The sequence below is a fragment of the Echinops telfairi genome, unplaced genomic scaffold (assembly GCF_000313985.2).
Source record: "Echinops telfairi isolate 266 unplaced genomic scaffold, ASM31398v2 ScPeMD7_18;HRSCAF=68, whole genome shotgun sequence".
NCBI lineage: Eukaryota > Metazoa > Chordata > Mammalia > Afrosoricida > Tenrecidae > Echinops > Echinops telfairi.
This window is the reverse complement of record NW_022103915.1, coordinates 72,226,924-72,248,750: the sequence shown is the minus strand read 5'-3', so window position 1 is coordinate 72,248,750 and position 21,827 is coordinate 72,226,924. Positions and strand designations below refer to the sequence as shown.

Genomic DNA, 21,827 nt, shown 5'->3' with positions numbered 1-21,827 from the left:
GAGAACCCTGTCTAACACAACTGGTGTCAGAATAGGGCAGAGAAAGATGGAGACTGGAGGCATGTTTGATCTCTGCCTTGTGGCAATCGCCCTTGGAATGGCATGGAGTTGAACTCTTCCCCTCCCTATCCAAGCTAAAGGAGGTAAAACGTGGCTCCCACACCATTTCCTCACCAAGGATTCTACACAGTCTTGCCTGGAAGGCAGTCCATGAAGGGTAGGAATGACATCATCAGTTACCAAACTGATGACACCAACCCTAAGGGGGCGACTGTATTTACCGAGCACCTGTTATGTGCCAGGCATGACTTAGAGCACATACAAAGATAAACAAGTCATGGTCTTCTTTTGGGGAGAAAGAAGGTAGTAAACAAGCACCACTAGACAGGAGAGTGAAAAAACAAATGGAAAGAGAAAAATGCACTGCCACTGGTCTACCACAATCTGAGTTGTAGAAAGAAAGAAACACCTGAAAAAGAGTAGCCACAAGGATGGAGATTAACGCAAGGGTAGGATGATTTCTAGGAAATCAAATTATACCTTATTGCAAAAATGCAGTATGGTCAACAGCTGAAGCTGGACGACTATTTATTCTGTGGATGACAGTATCTAGGGCTTGTTTAGATCAGGTAATTTCTAAGGAGCCTTCTAATTCTAAAATGTCTGCCTACATAAGGGTAGGACTTAAGGGTTCAAAATCAGTATAGTTTCTAACAATTCAAGTTTAAATGAGGGGGGGGGAAATCCCCCCAACCCCCCAAAAATTCCCACATCCCCAAACAAAAACAAAAACATGAAAACTGGATAAAAGGAGGTAGCTAACAAATGTTTTGTAATTAGCAAATTTAAAAATTACATCAGTTCACTAAAAATACTAAACAAGATTTCAATATATAATAAAGTATCTTAAAAGCTCCTGGAAAGTGGAATTAAAGTGGACTTCAATACTTACAATGTAACCTGCATAGTCCTCATTTTCAACAAAAGAATCATGAAGCCAGATAAATTCCTCATGTTGTCGAACAACAGAAAATTCATTTTGTTTAAAATTTGGCAATGAACTCTACAAAGAAAAGAGATTTTCTTGAATTAAAATCAAAATTACACTAAAGCTATTTAATAAACATTTTATACTTAAAAACTAGTCTGTAGATGAAAGGAAATGTGTGCTTTTCAGCTTTAATCCGAGGACCCTGACGCAACCAGACAAAATTATCTTGGAATCGTTGTTAAAATAAGATGACACATTCTTATGCTGCTACCATTTTTTTAAATTATCTTATTAATACCAAACTATTGCTTTGCTATTTAGGCAAAGGAAAATAGGTTTCAATCTGAAAATGTGCCTGAGAACTGAAATCTAAATATAATAATAATCTGTAAGCATAACTTGATTAACTAAAACAAATAAAATCGAAATTTAAGAGAATGGTAAAAGATACTAATGAAAATATAGAGCAAATAACATTTTAATTTTGTCTAAGTTCAGTATTAATTCTTAAATTGCTCAAAACTAAAGTTCAAGGCAATGTTTATTAGCACAATACATGGCTAAAATTATCCAAAGTACAAAATCACCATTACCTTCGTGTGAACGGTGAATTTTACTTTATCCCTTTCACTAAGAGCATCAGAAATGTCCACTTGCAGGGCAGCATCACTTTGAAGATCTACATTTATTGCTTTAAGCTAGAAAAGGAAAATCAATAATACCTTAATGAAAATTCTTTGTGCGTTTATGTAATTTCATTCTCCCCCCCCCAAAAAAAATACAAAAACAAAACAAAAATAACAAAAGAATCTTAAGTCTTTTGTTTATTTAAATCTCCATTGTATAAATATATTTGGAAACGGGTGCTTTGGGTATGACTACATCTTAACCTATTTGCATTTTATGTCAGTCGATTATACCTCCTTTGTAGGAGTCACTGGACTAACCACGAATCACTATCGTTTCACACAAAAGTTAAACTATTTTATAAGAAGGTCCAAAACTGCCTAAACCCACTGCCACTGAGTTGATATAGAGTCACAGTGAGCCCATACAGAGTTTCAGAGACCGTAAATCTTTATAGATTCAGAGAGCCTCATCTTTTTCCCTTAGAAGGGTTGGTAATTTTTAACTGCTGATCTTTCAGTAGGTAGCCCAGTCCTTTTACCCCACAGTGACACCAGAGAATCCCTTTCCAAGAAGGTAGTTGATTTAATATTCAAGGGATCTGAACTAAGGAGCATGACTACTTTTTTTTTTTTAATCATTTTACTGGGGACTCATACAACTCTTATCACTATCCATCCATCCATCCATCCATGGTGTCGAGCACTTTGTACATTTGTTGCACTCATCATTCTCAAAACATTTGCTTTCTATTTGAGCCCTTGGTGCATGACTACTTTTAAAAACAAATAAATAAAAGTAATTTTAGCATAAAAATAATTTTAATGCTAGTTTATTTTAATTTAGAAATATATTCAATAACAGTGAACATGTAAATTGCCAAGAAAATACCCTGTGTGATAAGAATTAAACTTCATATTTTATTCTATTATCTACAATATATTCGAAAAACTGAAGATGTATTCTATTTGGTACTTCCATTTATTTGTCTTTAAGACGATGTGTCCACTTATACTTGCCATAATTCTACTTATAATTCTTAAATCTCAGCCATTCTCCTCTCTTTTAAATAATCTATCTTGTAACATGTTTGGGTACTTTGGAGACTTAAAAGATACTGCATATTCTCGTGTATAAGCCGAGTTTTCCAGCACATTTTTAATGCAGTTTTTGTGGTAAAACTAGGTGCCTTGGTTGATATTAGAGTTGGCTTATACTCGAGTATGTAGGGTAATACAATTTTTCCAAATGTTTTGAAGCACCCTAGTAATCTAGTTGTAAAACCCAGGATTTGGGAATCTTACAATCATTAGTACTGTGTTAGACTATCACATTTCAATTACAATATAAGCAAAAACAAGGCAGGATGAAAAACTGGCTAGGCTATGCAGCCTAGTTCTTTGCTCAAACGATAGCGTTGTTGCTGATATAAAGTAATTATATGTAATTAAAACAGTCTCAAGCAAAGTAGACTGATTACATTCCATGCTGTGGGTGTTTTCTCAATTAGTTGAAGAACTTGGGAACAAATAGGGAGTTTCCTAGGGGAGTTTCCACTTGAGACTCAAATCTGAAGATGTGCTCCTTTGCCCCCAATCACGAGACAATTTTTATTTATTTATTTTTTTTAGGGGATAGCGCGAACGCAGTCCCCCACTACCACAAATTATGCAGTCGAGTTTCCCACATTTGGGAAAATCGCAGGGGTCAGCACACCCGGAGTGCAATGGGTGAGCCTCGCCCTGGGAAAACCACCTTCGTGATCATGGTATCTCCCCTGCCAGGTAAGTATACGAGACAATTTTTAAAAGTAAATTAATTAATGAGCACTGATTTTTATCTATCTATTGTATATCACTCGAACTGTCACATTGTGGTGGATCAGATGTTGTGATACTGAAAGCTGGGTCACGGATATTAAAAATACCATCAGAGAAGTGCCTGGCGAGAAAGACTTGGAGACAGACTTCAGAAAAACAGCCGTTGAGAATCCTGATGGAGCATCGTTCTCCTCTGACACGGAGGACAGAAGAGTGATGAATACGGAAGACACATGGAAGCCCAATGGACTAATGGACCAGGCACACATCAGTCTTGTGACCCTGAGACCACAAGTCTACATGATGCCCTGCTGCCACTATCAAATGTACCAAAAGAGATCACATTCCAAAGTCCTGGGCAGAGAGTGAAAAAGATGTAGAACAAAACTCAAAATCACAAAAAAGACTAGACTTACAGCTCAGATAAAGAGTAGTGGAACCCTTGAGACTATGGCCCCTATTCATCCTTCAGGTCTGTAACTGAATGCACTCCTCTCTCCTCCCTACTGCCCTGTCCCCTGCCATCAACCCTGGTTCAATTTTCAATAAGGGGAACAATAATATTAGTGAGGTCTGCACATCTAGAATAAGCAACCATTTGAAATCAAGCGGGCAGCATTCACCCAAGGACAAAGTTCAGAAAGACTGCAAAGGGCGAAATGGACACAGAAATCACTGGGAGGAGATGGGCTAAGTGATATTACACTGTGGGGACTGTAATACAATGTGTATGAGCTGTTGAACAGAAAACTGATGATGTGCTTTCTAAGTCTTCACCCAATGAACAATAAAAAGTAAAACACACCCCCCCAACCAAAGTAACACATATAAACAAACCCCCAGATAAATAAAAATACCATCAGAATAACTTGGTCAGCTGACCTCCCTGCTGACCCAAACTGAATTTTCTCTAGGCTTAACTGTTTCTTCCCTGTTCCGCAACAGGAATTTCTTCTTTAGCTTTTTATTTTCTTTTAATAGTTGGGATTTAATACATAAAACATATCATTCCTATTTAAATCACGTGAAGTAGAATTGTACAATCGCTACCACAATCAGTTTCCAGTCATCTTTTTTTCTTTTTTAATATTGCTGGTGGTCTTTTCTTTCTTGTTCTTTATTTTTATCTTTATATTTTTATCTTTATATTATATCTTTATCTTTTACCATTAATATCTTTATATTATTTAGGTTTCTCAGTTTATGAAGCACAGCACAGGAGGAGTGGGCACACAGAGAAGATAACTGATGTAATGTTTGATGGGGACGAGGTGGGGAGAATGAGGGGAACTGGGGAGCAAATAATGAATGCAGGAGGGTGTACTAGAACTGATTGTGATGATGTACATATACAACTCTTTTTTAAAATGACAGCTATGGCAATATGACTTTTATATCAATAAACGATTTTTAAAATCACCAGAGTAGACCGTTTTCACAGTTTCCCTGGAGCTTCCAGATGCAGACAGTCTAGGGATCCTACCTCTGAAAAAACTGGCCAGTGAACCTTCTGTGTAGCAATGGAACCTTGTTTGATAAGATTAGTCCCAAGGAATTGTTTGTGCTTAGAGCAATCTTATCACGGTTACTGTTACACTATGCAAGCTATGAACCCTTGCCTCATTTATAAAGCTGTACTTTGGAAATAAAATTTGTCTTTGGATCATCAGTCCACTGGCCACTCTTTTTCTTCAGGTCACTCACTGCAGGTAACAATATGGTGCCTAGATCAGGGACCTGACGGGGCTATCAGCCATCTGGAATTGTATTAAGGAGTGTCACCTCCCTAAGGTGAGCGGTTGTGGAGCAGTGACTCCATGGAGAATTCCCATGGGAAGTTCGGGGCTTTTCCTGGACTTATCTACCATATGTTAAAAAACCTGGGAATTTCTGTTTCTAGAAATAAGATTATTGATTGTTTGGAAATAACCCAAGAGTTTAATGCCTGGTTTTCAGATGAAGGCACCCTTGATGATGAGACTTGGGTCAGAGCTAAGGAAAATTTTGGAAAAGGCTTGTGCTTCTCTACATGAATATGAAATAGATTATGTAAATTTGAAAAATGAAGGGCATAAGCTTTTGAATGAGATTATTCCCTCTGTGCCTTTACCACCTGTCCCTGGTAGTCGTTTTAAATAATAATCCTTTTGCTTTAAATATTGTATCTGATTCTCTGTATACTGTTAATGCTGTACCTCGACTTAATCCCACTGTATTGAAAGGGTCTCCGAATAAACCTATTTTCTGTTTATTATTATATCTGCAATGCTTATTGCGCCAGCATCACTGCCCTCTGTTTATCACCCATATCCGAGCCCATTCAGGCCTCCCAAGACCTTTGGCCACAGGCTATGCTGCAGCAGATGCTATAACTAAGCCTTTTGTATGCTTCAACTTGGCAGAAGAAGTGCATGAAGCTATTCATAATAATGCTGGGAGTCTACACATGAACTGGAAGATTCCGTGGAAAGCAGCTAAAGAGATTCTGAGGCGCCTGGGCCGTATTTGTCTGTATACTAACTGTTCTGTGTTTTAGTGTCTGTCTTGTGGCCATCGCTTTTCCTCCTACAGGTTTGGGAACAACCCAAGGAAAACATCAGTCCACTGCTTCAATCTCATGTTGGTCCACTGGTCTCTTTAAAAAAAAAGGGGGGGGGGGGCGGGGAAAGGGGCCTTCTCTTGTGGAGAAAAAGTTAATAGCAGTACCCTATTATGATTGGCCACTCTTTGACCTGGGATGGCCCCCTGAAGGAACTTTTAATCTCTCTCTCTGTTACCAGGTTCAAACTTTCATTTTAGGTCCAATAGGTGGAAAACCCGAACATCCTTACCAACTCATCTACATCACCCTGTGCCATTGATAATGTGGAGTCAAATCCCCCAGCCAACGTGGGACGATTGTCAAAAACTACTCCAGCCTCTCTTTACAGCCGAGGAGGGCAATCACATTTGCAGGGAGAGCCAGGAACAGGTCTTGGGAGCAGACGGGCAACCAGAGACTGATGCCCAGGAGTTGGAATCTGCTTTCCTCTTGCACTGCCCTGAAGGTAAGAAATGCCTCATCTACCGCCGGACTCCAACGAGTGGTTTCCGGGAGGCAGCGTGCCATCCTATTAATTTGTCCAAAGGAAGTAGTATAATTCAGGGCAAGGATGAAAGCCCAGCAGCTTATTTAGAGAGATTGTTTTTAAGGTGACCAGATTTTAACATTGGTAAAGCGGGACAAAAGTGGGACACCACTGATAAAACTCATATCATGGCGAAATAGCCACATGGCAGCCGAAAACCGTATACCCTAGCTTGTCATGCATTCTTTCAAAAAATCAGGGCTTTTAATAAACGCCACGGGACGCGGGAAAAACTGTTAAAAATCGAGACTGTCCCGCCAAAAGCAGGACGGACGTCTGGTCACCTTATGTTTGATGCCTACCGGCTAAACTCCAAAAGACCCAGAGACACCAGAAAATCGCAAGGCCATTAACGTAGCTTTTGTGTCCCAGATTACACCAGATATCAGGAAAAGGTTACAGAAAATAGAAGGATTTGCAGGGGGAAAATATTAATGAGTTACCAGAAATAGCAGAAATAATAACAGAAACCCACCAAAAGAGAAAAAAGCCAAAACAATGGTCAGAACCTTGCCATGACTGAGGGGAGACCAGAACCCCGTCCAGGGCCAGGCAGGCAAAACAGGCAATGCACACAAACCACTAAGCAAGAACCAATGTGCCTATTGGAAAGAAGAATGACATTGGAAGTCCAACTGCCTGAAAGACCTCGGCATGGAAATCAGTCCTGCCCAGTGGAGACTCCACCCATTCCAATCTTAGAACTGGAAGGAGGAGGTCAGAGCACCACTGTTCCCCTGAAGCCCATGATAACCCTGAAAGTGGGGGACAGGCCTGTTACATCCCTTGTAGACATAGGGGCAATCCACTTGGTCCTCAGGGAAGCAGCAGGCCCCATCAGCAAAAAGAAGACCACCATTCAAGGAGCAACAGGCAAATTAGAAAGTGTCTCTTGGAGTAAGCTTAAGGGGATGATCAGCTTTCAACTAGACCATCCCCAAATAGCACTGGGTGGTCCAAAGAAGAAGACCCCTGGCAGATCTCTTCGACTCTTCCCTTGAATGACAGCTATCTCACCGTGCCTTCCTCTCGATCATATGAGGGAAGACTACTGACTGAAGTCCTGGGAGTCTGGGCAGAAAGTAACCCCCCTGGGCTTGCAGCCCACATGCCTCCAGTTGTGGTTCAGCTAAAACCCAGAGCAAGCCCAGCAGCAATCCATCAGCACCCTGTACCCTTTAAAGATAAAGAAAGGAGTTTGCTGACCTCGGAAGAGACTGAAATTAAAAATAAAGAAGAAATTTTGCAGCTGTCGGAAGCCATCTGGACACCCAGTAAAGTGTCTGTTATGCATCGTCCTGGTCATCAAAAAAGAACAGATCGAGTGGCCCTAGACAACCGAAAAGCAGATGAAGCAGCTCAAGCTGCAGCTTTAAGAATGGACCTGGTACTGGAATTAATTATTGGGCCCCCAGCTCACCAAGACAGCGGAAGAAGTGGTGACTGCCTTCCAGAGTTGCCCGCAAGTAAATGCTCAACCTACTTGCGCTCCACACCCTGTCATGACCAGAGAACAAGGATGCGAGGTAGGAAAGCACTGGAAAGTAGACTTTACAGAGATTAAACCAAGATAATGGAATTATAAGTATTTGTTAGTTTGATTCCCCACCAAGAAAGGAACTACTCAGGTAGTAGGTAAAAAGTTATGAGATAGTCCCTAGGTGAGAAGTGCCTGACACCATTGGGTCAGACACTGGACCCGGATTTGTTGCTAAAACTATACAAGCACTAAGGAAAATTTTAGGCACAAACTGGAAATTACACAGTGCCTCTCACCCTCAGAGCTCAGAGCAAGTTGAAAGGATGAAATAGACCATACAAGAGACTCGAGCTAAATTAACTCCAGAGACCAGCGCTGGGTGAGTGGCTCTCCTGCCTTTAGCACTGTTGCATGTCCATTGTGCCCCATTTAAAGGCCCGCTACCACCTGGTTTGCTTGTACCTCTTGACCCTTTCACAGGGGTGGCCTAAAACCATATTTCCAGTGGTCTTAGGAACCAAGACACTACTCCTCTATCCATCTCCTGGTGGGTCCACTCACATGCAGATATGCCCACATACCAGTACCTGGCATGAAGAGTGTTACCCATGCTATGCCATGCTTCAAGATAAAATTTCATTTACTTGTAACTGGAAATAAGTATTTCACAATATATAATTACATATTGTTTTAGTGATTCATCACTATGCTTTAATTATGTTCAATTTGTAACAATGAAAATACATTCTGCACATCAGATGTTTACATTACAATTCATAACAGTAGCGAAATGACAGTTATGAAGTAGCAATGAAAATGATTTTATGGTTGGGGTCATCACAACATGAGGAACTGTCTTACAGGGTCGTGGCATTAGAAGCTTGAGAATCACTGTTCTGGGTGATACAGAAGTTGGAATTGTTCTGGGTGAAATTGTTCTAGGTTTGCAATAAGAACATAAGAAGGCAGGGTGATCCCAAGCTTGCGTGAAGTTCTGCTTAACCAAATGTTCTGCTTCTGTACCCTGTAGCTTTTTAGATAAACACAGCTTCAGCAGATCGCTGCTCTTTTAGCTCTTAAGCGTTAGCTATAAAATGAAAAAGGGGGCATTATAGAGTCACTGAGTTTCGACTGAAGTGTACTGGTGACTCTCTGGGGTGCTTGAAGACACTGTATTCGTATGACACTTTCCCAAATTGCGAGATGCAATGAGTAGACTGAGAACACGGCTGCATTTGTTAAGATTAGTCCCAAGGAGTTGTTTGTGCTTACAGCAATCTTATCGCGGTTATTGTTATACTATGCAAGCTATGAACCCTTGCCTCTCATTAATATATAAAGCTATACTTTGGAAATAAACTGTGCCTTTAGATCCTCAGTCCATTGGTCACTCTTTTTCTTCAGGTCGTCACTGACTGCAGGTCCACACCGCTGGACGGTAACAGACACAACTGAAAATGAGAAGTCACAGCTACAAATGCCCATTAATAACTGAGACATAGAATATATGAAGCACGACTCCTAAAAATTAATCAACAAGAATGGAATGGAATGTAAAGATGGATATCGTAGGCTTTAGTGATGCTGGTCATTTCAAATCAACAATCATATAGTTCACTGTGTTGGGAATGTTAATTGAAGAGGAATGGCATCATACTCATCGTCAAAAAGAACATTTCAATATTTGTTCTGAAATACAACGCTTTCAGTGACAGGATAACATCCTTACCCTCACCAGCAGGTTCAGTTAACATAGCCATCATTCACATTTATTTATCAACCACTAATGATAAAGAAATTAAAGCTTTTTACCAACTTCTACCATTGAAAATCAACAAACATGATCAAGTTGCACTGATAATTACTGGTAATTGGAATGTGAAAGTTGGAAACAAAGAAAGATAAATAGTTGAAAAATACAGACTTGGTGATAGAACTGATGCCAGATATTACATAAAAGAATTTTGCAAGGCCAATGCCCTATTCACTAGAAATACTTTTCTTTATTTGACAACATAGACTACAGACATGCATCTTGCCAGATGGTATATGCAGGAATCAAACTGCTCTGTGGAGAGAGAGGAGAAACTCAGTCTCATCATTCAGAACAAGGCTGGGGCCAGCTGTGGTACATGCCATAAGTTACATGCAAGTCCAAGTTAAAGCTGAAGAAAATTTAAAACAAGTCCACTAGAGCCAACATTTGACTTGGAATATATCCCATCTGAATTTACAGACCACTTCAAGAATAAATGTAATGCACTGAACACTAATGGCAAAAGACCAACGAACTACTGGATTGGCTTCAAATTGCAATATTGCAGGATTCTATGGGGAAAACATTGAATGACACAAGAAGCATCCAAAGAAGATAGAAGGCTCACAAGAATGAACCCACACTGCCGGCACTACTAACCTGAGACCAGAACTAGATGCTGCCTGGCTACCACCACGTCTGATCTTACTATGATCACAATTAAGGTCCTGGACAGAGGGGAAGAAAAATGTAGAACAAAATCCAAGATCATGAAAAAGACCAGACTTACTAGTTTGATAGAAACTGGTTGAACCTTGAAGACTACGGTTCTTACATACCCTTCAAACTTGTAATTGAACCCACTCCTGGAGATTACCATTCAGCCAAACAGACAGGTTTTAAGTGAACAATAATATTCACAGGAACATAATTCTTTGGGAAAAAAAACAAACCAACCAACCACGCATGATCAAAAGGGCAGCATTTGCTCAAAAATAATGCCAGAAAAATTAGAAGGCAGCTATCAGGCCAACAACTGAAATAGATCCATGTTTGTGCCCATTCTAAAGAAAAATGATCCAACGGAATGAGATAATTATTGCACACACAAATAAAATTTTGCTGAAGATAATTAAAAAACAAAAACAAAGCAGTGCATGGACAGGGAACTGCCAAAAATTCAAGCTAGACTCCTAACAGGACTTGAAACGAGATGTTATTGCTGACATCTGACAAATCTTGGCTAAAAAAAGATGTTTACCCGTGTTTTATTGACTATGAAAAGGCATTTAAATGTGTGCATCATAAGAAATTATGGATAACATTGTGAAAATAGGAATTTCAGAACATTTAATTGTGCTCATACGGAACCTGCACAAAGGTCAAAAAGTTGTTTGAAAAAAATAATTTAAAAAAAGTTGTTTGAGCAAAACTAGGGCATTAAAATCAGGAAAATTCTGTGTCAGGGTTATAGCCTTTCATCATTTCAATCTATATACCAAGCAAATAATCTGAGAAACTGGACTATACACAGAAAAGTGAGGCTTTAGGATTGGAAGACTCATCAATAAGCTGTGATGGCGCAGATGACATACCTTGAAGGCAAAGGGGACTGAAGCTCTTGATGAAGATCAGACTAACAGTTCAGTTTTCAGTACATATATAGATATGTAGATATTTTAAATCATTTTATTGGGAGCTCGTACAACTCTTACCACAATCCATACATCAATCGTGTCAAGCACATTTGTATATTTGTTGTCATCATCATTCTCAAAACATTTGCTTTCTACTTGAGGCCTTGGTATCAGCTCATTTTCCCCCATCCCTCCCTCCCTTACAAGCCCTTGATAAATTATAAATTATTATTACTTCATGTCTTACACTGTCCGATGTCTCCCTTCACCCACTTTTCTGTTGTCTGTCCCCCAGGAAGGGGCTTATATGTAGATCATTGTGATCAGTTCCCCTTTCTCCCCCACCTTACCCATACCCTCCTGGTATCGCTACTCTCATTATTGGTCCTGCGGGATTTATCTGTCCTGGATTCCCTGTGTTTCCAGCTCTTATCTGTACCAGTGTACATGCTCTGATCTAGCTGGATTTTTAAGGTAGAATTGGAGAGGGGGCATTAAAGAATTAGAGGAAAGTTGTATGTTTCATCGCTGCTACACCGTACCCTGACTGGTTAGTCAACTCCCTGCACCCCTTCTGTAAGGGGATGTCCAGTTGCCTACAGATGGGCTTTGGGTCTTCACTCTGTACTCCCCCTCATATACAATGATATGATTTTTTGTTCTTTGATTCCTGATAACTGATCCCTTCAACACTTCATCATCACACAGGCTGGTGTGCTTCTTCCATGTGGGCTTTGTTGCTTTTCAGCTTGTTTATCTTTCAGTATATACTATACCTCAACATAAAGGAAACAAAAATCTTCACAACACAACCAATAAGCAATGTTTGGTTTGGACACAATGTAATTTAACTCTTCTTAAGGATTACATATATGTAGTCAGAAACTCCAAAGGTCGGACTAAATATTATTTTAAGGGAAATCCTATTAATTGCTCAAAGAAATATTCCAAGTCTATGAGTCATTCCATAACACTACTTTGACCCTATTTCCATGGCAATGTATAATGATAAGCAAAAGTATAAGAATCTGTGAAACATTTTTCTTTTTTGTAATATTTTTAACTCTCTAGTTAGAAGTGTTGCCACAGTTTACAAATTGCATATTAAATAAACTTCAATCAATTCATATTACTTACTGGCTTAGTACCATTTTTGCATTAAGATTTCAGTCTTAAGATTCTATTTGAAGTATGATTTGCATACTGCAAAAGGCATTTTGAAGAGTTTTGACAAATTATACACCGCTACTAGGAACCTTAGTGGAGTAGTAGGTAAGTGCTTCTTTCACAGAAAGGTTAGCGGTTCACATTGAGGCTGCTCTGTGGAAGATGCAGCAGCTCACGCCTGTCAATTACAGCCGTGAAAACCCAATGGAGCACCTTTACGCTGTTGTACTAGGTTGTTCCTATGCGTCAGAATCGACTCAACAGCAATGGGTTTGGCTTTGCTCTTTTGTAACTACCAGTATGATCAAGATATGGAATGTTGCCCTCTCCCCCCAAACCCCCTGTGATCTTTTAACATGCCTCTATGTCTTCACTTTGTATTCATTCACATACTACCTATTGCTATTATCTCTCACTGTTACACCTAACAGCTCTTGAGTCATTCTTTTAGCATTTGAGTTCCAGAATTCACTTCTGAAAATATGCATTCATTACAAATGTGTTCACAGCAAAATGGTGATGGTATGATTCTGATTCAATTTAAATAGGGGTAAATAAAAAAGCATTGCTACAAAAATCATTAAAGCCTTTATTACCAACAAAATTCTCAGTGGAGAGCCCTTGTTACCCTCAGAAAACATGGCTATGATAGAAAACAATTCCTTGGCACAAGTTCCCTGGGCACCTTCTCACCAATGCAGCTTTCCGTTTCCTTAAAACCTGTGATAGTCCTGGGCCCTCTGAGGAAATGTGTCAACATCACCCTTTTCAAAGTAAAAAAATGAAAAAGGAACCTTAAACCTTCTGAGCTGACCGCTCTCTGCCTTGAATGCATCCTTGAAGTCTTCTCGATCCTTCTCACCATGCTGGAGCCATCTAGAAACTGTTGCTTTATGTGGGGGAGCATTGCTATGAACTTGCTGCAGTTCCAGTGATTTGGAAAGAGGCCCTCTGAAGTTCTGTTAAACATTTGTTGTTAGCGTTGACCTCAAAATAGCATTTTTCCATAGTACAAAAAGTTTCTTCTATTTCTTAAGGCATCCTAATGAATCTAAGATAAGTACACAGCCGAGAGAACTTGTCTGCAGCCATCCAATCATCACAAGGATATAAACGCCTTTTATGAAGGACTCAAAAGTAGCAATGATGAGGATGGTGCAGGACCTCGCAGTATTTTGTGAGTCAGAGCAAACGCAACGGAAACTGACAACATGATCTATGAACTGAAGTCCTTGTGGCAATACTTTTTGACTTAACCATGTATGTCATAATAAGGTCAAAAATTCTGATACTGCATTTTCCTATACTTTGCTCTACATACACGTCATACACCATATAATTCTTTCCTATTTCTGGAGTCTGTGGGAAAATTGGGCATAAAGGATTACTATTGTTTGACAGTAAGATAATTTAGGCTTCCTTTCTAGTATTTGAAAATATATAGTGGAAAAAGTAGCCTCTAAAACGAAATTAGCCCTTACATAAATATGGAATTTTAACTGAAAACTAATGTACTATATCACAGTTTACCAAATTTAGAAACATATTTTTCATATTTGACATATCTGAAAATAAGCATTGATTATCTTTCAGGTAATGGCAAATTCAGTATAACTGATATTTTTCTGTTTTAAAAACCTCATTGCCATCGAGTCAATTCCAACTCATAGCAACCCTCTCTAGGGTTTCTACAACTGTAAATCTTCACGGAAGTCTAAGGCCGCATCTTTCTCCCCAGATCAGCTGATTGGTTTAACCTCTGACCTTGCGGTTTGCAGTCCAATGCTCCAGGACTCCTTTTTTTTTCTTAGTAGTGTGTTATAAAAAAATTGATAGAGCTTTCAGAAAAGGTCATCAGAGAAAGCATTTGAAAACTATAGAGAGACACTTCCTGGCTATTCTCAGAAAAAATGAGAGTGGTTCATGTTAGAGAAGTAGAGAAGTTGGAATCCTCAAGCACTACTGGTAGGAATAGAAGTCTCACAAAAGCCTTCATATAACCATGACTTTCCAAAGTCAATGATACTGTTCGGTTTTTGACTTGCTTTGGTATTTTGCCTTGACAATCTGAATACTCCTTCCCTTCTGATAATTCTCTTCTTTCAATTTCGGGGAGGGGGTGGGGATGTCTCTTCTCTCATTCCCTCATTATCTCTCTTAGTTTTAGGAAATAATCTTCTTCTCCCCCCTGGACCTTAAATGTTTATTTTCCCTACATGTTAATTAGCCTTGGCGAGCTTGGCCACTCTTAATAATTCCTAAATTTATAATTCCAACTCAAAACTTTTACTCTAAGTTGACAAACAAGAGTTCCAGGCTACCAACTAGACATATATACCTAGATTTATTCAGTTAGTAAACAATTAATTCAAAGGCTTCAATATGCTATACATTGTCCTAGCAGCTAGAGATCAGCAATAGAGAGACATCATCCTCACCCTTACAGATCTTACATTCTTGTTTCGAGAGTTGGGTTAGAAACCAAACTTGTGTACATCTGTAAAATCTGTTTTCCCTCCTATCTTCCTCATTTTTCTCCTCTCCATTCCATACAACACACACAGTGAAACCTCTGAAAGCCAGAACTCGATAGGACCGCCTCATTTTTCCAGGTCTGGCAAGTTTTCTGGCGGCATAGTGGGTTATGTGTTGTGCTGCTAACCACAAGGTCAGCAGCTCAAAATCGCCAGCCCTTTCTCAAAGGAAGACGAGGTTTCTGCTCTCACAGACGCAGAGCCTCACCAACTTACAGGAGCAGTCCTACTCTAAAGCATCGCTGAGGAAGAAGCAACTGATGGCACTGAGTTTGGGTTTTTTGGTACATTTCGGCTCACAGTAACCCTACAGAACAGTAGAACTGCCCTCACAGGCTTTCCAAGGCTGCAATCCTTATGAAAGCAGGTTGGTATAGTTTCCTCAGAGTGACTGATAGGTTCAAACCACTTTTAGGCTAACAAATGAGACATTAACCACTGTGCCACCTTTACTTGGTCACTAAGCCCTGTCAACACAATTTCCAAATATCTATTTACTATGCCCTTTCCTTCATCCCAGTTTCTTCTACCATTATCCATCTCCACTATTACAATGACTTTTAAACTGGTTTTTCTGCTTCCTGATATGCTATTTTCCTTTCCCAGCTTCCCCTAGGGGATTCCCATTGCCTACTCTTTTTGTCATTATGCAGTTTACACTCTATCTGTACTACTCCTATCTAACTTCTGCAACCCCAATTCCTCAGTAAGAACAGGTGACAACAGGCCAATTACCTATACACTATCCTCAACAGGCAAACCTTCTAAGCCTGCAATGTTTAAGGTCCAGTTAATATAGGTGCTAGCAGAGTGGTTAAATACCCAGGTCCTGAAGCTAGCTTGTCTGGGTTTAAATCTAGCTGGTACTGGCCCTGGTGGTGCAGTGGTTACACATTGGGCTGCAGGGTTGACAGAAACCACCAGCTGCTCTGTGGGAGAAAGATGGGGCTTTCTACTCCCTCACAGAGTCAGTCTGGGAAAGTCACATGGGCAGTTCAACCATGTCCTGTAGGGTCTCTAAAAGCAAGCATCGACTCGTCGATGGAATTACATTTTTGTTTGTTTTTTGTTGTTTTTTTAGGTACTGGCTGTATGACCTTGGGCAAATTATTAAATCTCTTTGAACTGGTTTTCCTTTCCAAAGCAATAGCAGAAACTACTTCATAGGGTTTTGAAAACCGAGTATGTGGAAAGTCCCTGGAACAAAAAATTCACTGCTGTTGAGTTGATTCCAGCGCACAGTGACCCAGTAGGGCAGAGTAGAAGGACCTCACAGGGTTTCCAAGGCTGTACACTTCCTCTACAGAGCAGACTGCCCTGTCTTTCTCTCACAGTGCGGCTGGTGGGTTTGAACCACCTAGCTTTTCATTAACAGTTCAGTGACTTATGCTACAAAAGTGTGTAGCTATGTCTTCGTAATTTCTCTTTCTCCCCAAAGTTAAACACTCCTTCTTTTGTACTCCCACGACATTTATTTAAATCAAAGGATTGTAAAACTCTTTCTTCCTCACTAACAATGAGCATATCAGGGCAGGAACTTTGTCTTATTTACAGCCAGCAAAATGTATATCCCACGTTTATCTGAAATAGCTATCAATAAATGTGGAATATATTTAAGCTAATCATTCGGTAGCAGAGGGTATATAAATGCACACTAAGAAAAATGCAAACATCTGGGCCAAGTCTTGCAAGGTAAGTCCATTTGAGAAAAAAAAAACATCCCACAATGTTGAAACAGCATGCACAAGCAGGCATTAAAGAGGAGGGGTGTTTGGGAAATGACAAGTAGAAGGGTTATGCCTGGGGGTATCAGGGAGGATATATTGAGAAATGAAGCCAGGTGGAAAGGCTATTATATTGAACCCCAGCTTAAGGAGTTTGGACCTTATTCAGAAATGAATTGGGGTGTGTGTGTGTGTAAGTCCTTTTGACTACTGGTGCTATACAATTTGATCATCTTAGTTAGGTAAGAAGATGCAATGTCACAGCTTGACTGGAAAGTAGAAAGACTGAAGATATAGAGATCAATGACCAGACCTGCTAAAATCCAGGCAAGAAGCATCAGGGCTTTAACTGGAGCTATGCAAATAAAAAATAAGGTAAATATAGACAATATTTCAGAAGTGAAATCAACTGTCTTCAGTGGCTTTTTTGACGTGGGGATAATATAGGATATGATTCAGAGCTATCTTGCCTTGTGCGCCTGGGAAATGATGTCATTAATTAAGATAAGGAACACAGAGGGAGAAGCAAGGCTGGCACCCAGGAGAGCTAACTACAACCTAAGTAACTGAAAAAAATAAAATAAACATATCATCATGTCCTATCAATAAACAAATCAAAAGGTAAAATAGAATTATGCCAAAACTCTGGCATGTGCTGTTCTTGTTCAAAACACACAGACAAAATGGGTCCAGTTCAAGGGCTCATTTGTTTGTTAAAAGGTGTTACTATCCTTCATTTGGGGGGCAGGGGACCGCACAATTCTATTATGCAGAGTATGCTTGAAGAGATAAAGAAGTAGGCAATGATTTTCAGCGTTGTGCATTGTTAAATCATTTTCTTTGTTTTTCCTCAAAATGATATTTTAGGGGTTTAAGTAAAACCAATCCAGATTCTGTTCTAATCCAAGTATCATAATGTAAATTTATGGCTATTAAAACTTTTATTTAAAATTATTGACTCTAACTCTCTGTGAGGATCTGGCTCCTGAACTCATGATGGTCCCTGAAGTCATGATGGTCCCAGAGTTTTGGGATCAACAAAGCGGCAGGAACTCCTAACTTGGACTGAAGCCCCTCCAAGAAGATAGTGCCTCCGTCTGAAGTCTTATCTGGGACCTCTGGGTCAGCCTCATGGTTACTCCGCACAGTTCAAATGAAGCTTCCAACCTCTGAACAAGGAGGACTGGGAAGGACAAAGTATTCCTGGCTTTGTCTGTGCAAGAGGAACTCCTGGTCAGAGGGATTCAATGGCCCAGGCATGCATCTGGCAAGCTGATGGCCCTGCCACTGTCTCGCTTCGACTCTGCCATCTGCTCTGCCTGGAGACAGTGGATGGAGCTGGGTCTATTTCATTACCACCTGGGGGAACTGTAGACCCAAACTCTCCCCAGTGCTGTGGGGTTTGTGGCTTAGCTGAATGGAGAGTGAGGGCTACAGAGAAGACGTCCCCAGAGCATCAGGAGCGTGAGGCAGCCATTTGACCCGGGACCATTTTAACTTCAACAAGATCCAACCAGAAGAAATCCTCTTCCATTTGCACCAGGAGCCCAATCTACCCGGTGCGCTCCAGCAAGAGGATATCTGGTGATGATCAATGTCAGTCCCCTGGAGTAGGGCCACATGTTGCTGGTGCCTGAGCCTGCCCAGGTGCTGCCCAAGCCCCTGCTGCCAGAGCACTGTGGGCTGGAGCGGAGTCCATGCTGCTGAGCTTACACCAAGGTTTCCATGTCAGCTTCAACAGCCTGGGTGGCTTGGCCTCAGTGAACCACCTGCATTTGCATTGTTATTACCTGGCCCACAGACTACCCATAGAGGGGGTGCCAAGCAAGCACCTGGACCCTAGGGGCCTTTCCTCTATCATACTAACAGCCCAGGACCTGACTTAGAAGCCTTGGTAAGCAGGGTATGCCAAGCCATGACACCATGACTGACCATGAGATTGCACATAACTTGCTTGTGACCCGGGGAGCCCCACCTGGGAAGACCTCACCTTCCTCAGCCGTCATGGGAGTTCAAGTCATTCTCTGTGTTCAGAAGTCCAACTCTGGGATAAAGGAAAGCGGACCTTTCAATGTTGCCCTCTGTGAGTTGGCTGGGCACTTCCCTGTCAAAACTTCCCAGGACTTCACCAGTCTGATGAAGGCAGGTGCTCTGACCCTTATCCAAGACTGTCTTCCGCCTCCACCCCAGGCAGAGGAGGTCCAGGTGGCCCTGGTGGCGCAGGAGGAGCTGTAATCCTTCCCAAGGTATTTATTCTCTCACTGAGCTTAGTCCTTGTCCAGAGTCCTACCCATAAGGCTTGTGATATGACTGCTTACTCAACATGTCTCATGAAGGAAGAGATAAAAAACTGATAAGGGGTCTTTAAAAAGAGCAAAACCATGCTTGCTTCAGTAGCACATACACTACAGTTGAAACAATACAGAGAAGATTAGCATGGCCTCTACGCAAGGACACGCAAATTCGTGAAGCGTTCCATATTTTTCCAATAAAACTATTTAATAAACCAAAGAGCAAAACCTTGAAATAAACAACAAATTACCCTTAAAAAGTTATTGATTCTAACTTTGCTTACTTGCTGCTTTGCATGAAACACTTGTATTTATTATTTTTAAATCTGAGATGTCCCCTGCATCACTACCCCTGCAGTGAATGTCCTTGCAATTTATATCAAACATGTGCTTTTTTTCTATCAAAACTTAAGACTGAACAAGATGATCTAAATCAAAAGTATAGTGCCTAAAAGTTCTAATTATGCCTATCTATTTCTCTCAGGACAAATACAATGTGAGGAAATTTAAATAGTCCTGAAATGAGAAGGTAGTAGGAAAATGCTGTACAGTTATCAAACTTCAAATTTGGATCATCAGAGTTTAAAACACGGCGAATGATGTGAACCAGAAACAAACTACCAACACTATACAGGAACCTCTGGATAACATCAGGCTCAGCCTAGATGAATGCATTTATGTGAGAAAGCAAAATCTTTAAGGAAGATTGCGTGCTTATGATTACCATTTAAATATATTGGGAGATGTAAAAGAAACTGTGACTACTATAGAAATTGATGAAGTGACAAATGAAGAAACATAAGTCAAAGAAACAGAATATTACATTGCTGTTTGGTGTGATGGTGGTGTTCTAGTTCCCCCCTTCCGCCCCCACTGAGAGTTGGCTGACACCAAGAATTCATCCAGTGTAGAAAAGAGGAGACTTTTTAATATAGGATATATTCAGAAGAGAAGCCTTCGTAAATTGATATTCAGAAGTGACCAAGGATTCATGTTCTCCTGACATGAGTTGGTTTGCAGGTAACTAACAAGTTCTTTAAACTAAATGACATTTAATTTTTTCTCCCACTCTGCCAATAAATGTGATCACAAAAATGCACAGTTCTTTTTGCAAAACCACCAAAAAAACACCATCAGAATCATCTCATGCTAGTTTATAAAGCAGATCTGTCCTCCCTGTCCCTAGACACTGATTCAGTAGGGTGTGGGCCCCAGAAACATGCACTTTGGGGCATGTTTTGTTTTGTTTCATCTTATAAACATTCAACATTCATTGGCTCTGCTGTCTGAGAAACATCGTTTTCTTTTTCCGCTCTCCCCCTTACTGGCTATGTGACCTCCCACTACTCACTTAGCTTTCTGATTTCAGATCTCTCATCAAGGGCACTAAAAGCGTCAACGATGCTCATGCCATCGAGTGCTTAGTCGGGCTGTAATTATTATGATTCACCCTGCCACTGGACCAAAATAAGGAAGAACTGGACATATGTACATATCTATCATAACAGTCTCAAAGTTTTTCAGTCATGGTAATGTTTCTTCCCATTTTCAAATTAAAAGTTTCCTCTACGAGAACCTCCTGGTCAGGCACACTGTTATTCTGCCTCTCCCTTGAATTCCGTAACATCTGAAAAAGGCTTCTGGGACACACTACTCAAATGCTTCTGATCCCAACCAAGTAAATCTTGCCAAAGGCACAAAGACAGAACACATTTGCTCTACTTTTCACTTCACCAACATGTGAAGTTGAAAACTTCAAAAACAAGCATTAGTCAGATTTGACAAGAAAGCAAATCTGCCAGCCTTGCTTGGTAGACCACAAAATCTGACCAAAAGTTATTTAAGCAAAAGTGTCCGTATGTCTTATCTTTAGACTTGTTAATTATGAAGACCCTCTGCTTGTTTGACTCAAAGGTCATCAGTTAATACTAACAACCTCAGCTTTGATCATATGTCTCCTGCTGAAACCAACAAAATAAAATGCTCAGGAGTATTTTACGGGGGCTTCCTCCTCCTGTCAAGAGTTACCGTCTGGAAACCCTGTGGAGCAATTCTACTTGTCCTAAAGGGTCGCTCTGAATCGGAATGGGCAAGTGGAAGGCAGTGGGTTATCCAGAAAATCCACTCACAGAAATGATCATCGAAGATAGGCTAGTGAAAGCAAGGCGGAAAACTCCGGTGCAGGCTGTCCAATGTGAATGGACGAGGGTCCCTTACTGAGCTGCAATGACCCCTTCTCAGTATCTGTCAAGTCTCACTGGTACAAGGCACCACACAGCAAGGCCATGGGAGGGAGACAAGAGAGGGGAAGTAGCATGCAACTGGTCTCAAAACACCAAGGGAATCCTGCAAGAGATTTGTTTTTCGGCTCCTAGGTAAAGTACACGAAACCGTGCGCTTCCAGCATGGTGCAAAATCGCGTCAGAGTTAAGAGTTAAGATTTGGGGAATATAAAAATCTTTGCAAAAAGGTCATTCGGTGCATGCCTGCCCCAAATCCCGCTTTAGAGGGAGAGGAGGGTGGGAGAATGTTGGAGAGGTCCACTGGAGAAAACTGAGGGTCTGAGATGAGTTTTCAAGGTCCCAAAGGGACGGGGTAGGGGCGTTCGAGCCCGGCCCCCACCTTCACTTCCGCACCCACACCCCGGGCCGGGAGTGAAGGGGGCGGTCCGT

At 40.7% G+C, this 21,827-nt stretch overlaps 1 protein-coding gene, 1 non-coding gene and 1 pseudogene across 3 annotated transcripts in view; 1 reads left to right on the top strand and 2 right to left on the bottom strand.

Annotated features, from left to right (window-relative positions):
• Window positions 1-21,337, bottom strand: part of SNX6 (sorting nexin 6) — a 46,982-nt gene extending 25,645 nt beyond the window's left edge. For both annotated transcript variants that reach the window (XM_045288009.1, XM_045288010.1), the window contains exons 1-3: window positions 21,285-21,337; window positions 1,585-1,689; window positions 953-1,063 (exon numbers count right to left, since the gene is read on the bottom strand). In XM_045288009.1, coding sequence (XP_045143944.1) covers window positions 953-1,063; window positions 1,585-1,689; window positions 21,285-21,296 — 228 coding nt within the window. In that variant the 5' untranslated portion in view covers window positions 21,297-21,337. The remainder of the gene's footprint in view (window positions 1-952; window positions 1,064-1,584; window positions 1,690-21,284) is intronic.
• LOC115868954 lies at window positions 3,247-3,410 on the bottom strand. The gene has a single exon (XR_004045906.1). It is a non-coding gene; the product is annotated as a U1 spliceosomal RNA (small nuclear RNA).
• LOC115868822 lies at window positions 19,250-19,349 on the top strand (annotated as a pseudogene).
• Window positions 21,338-21,827: the final 490 nt, after the last annotated feature.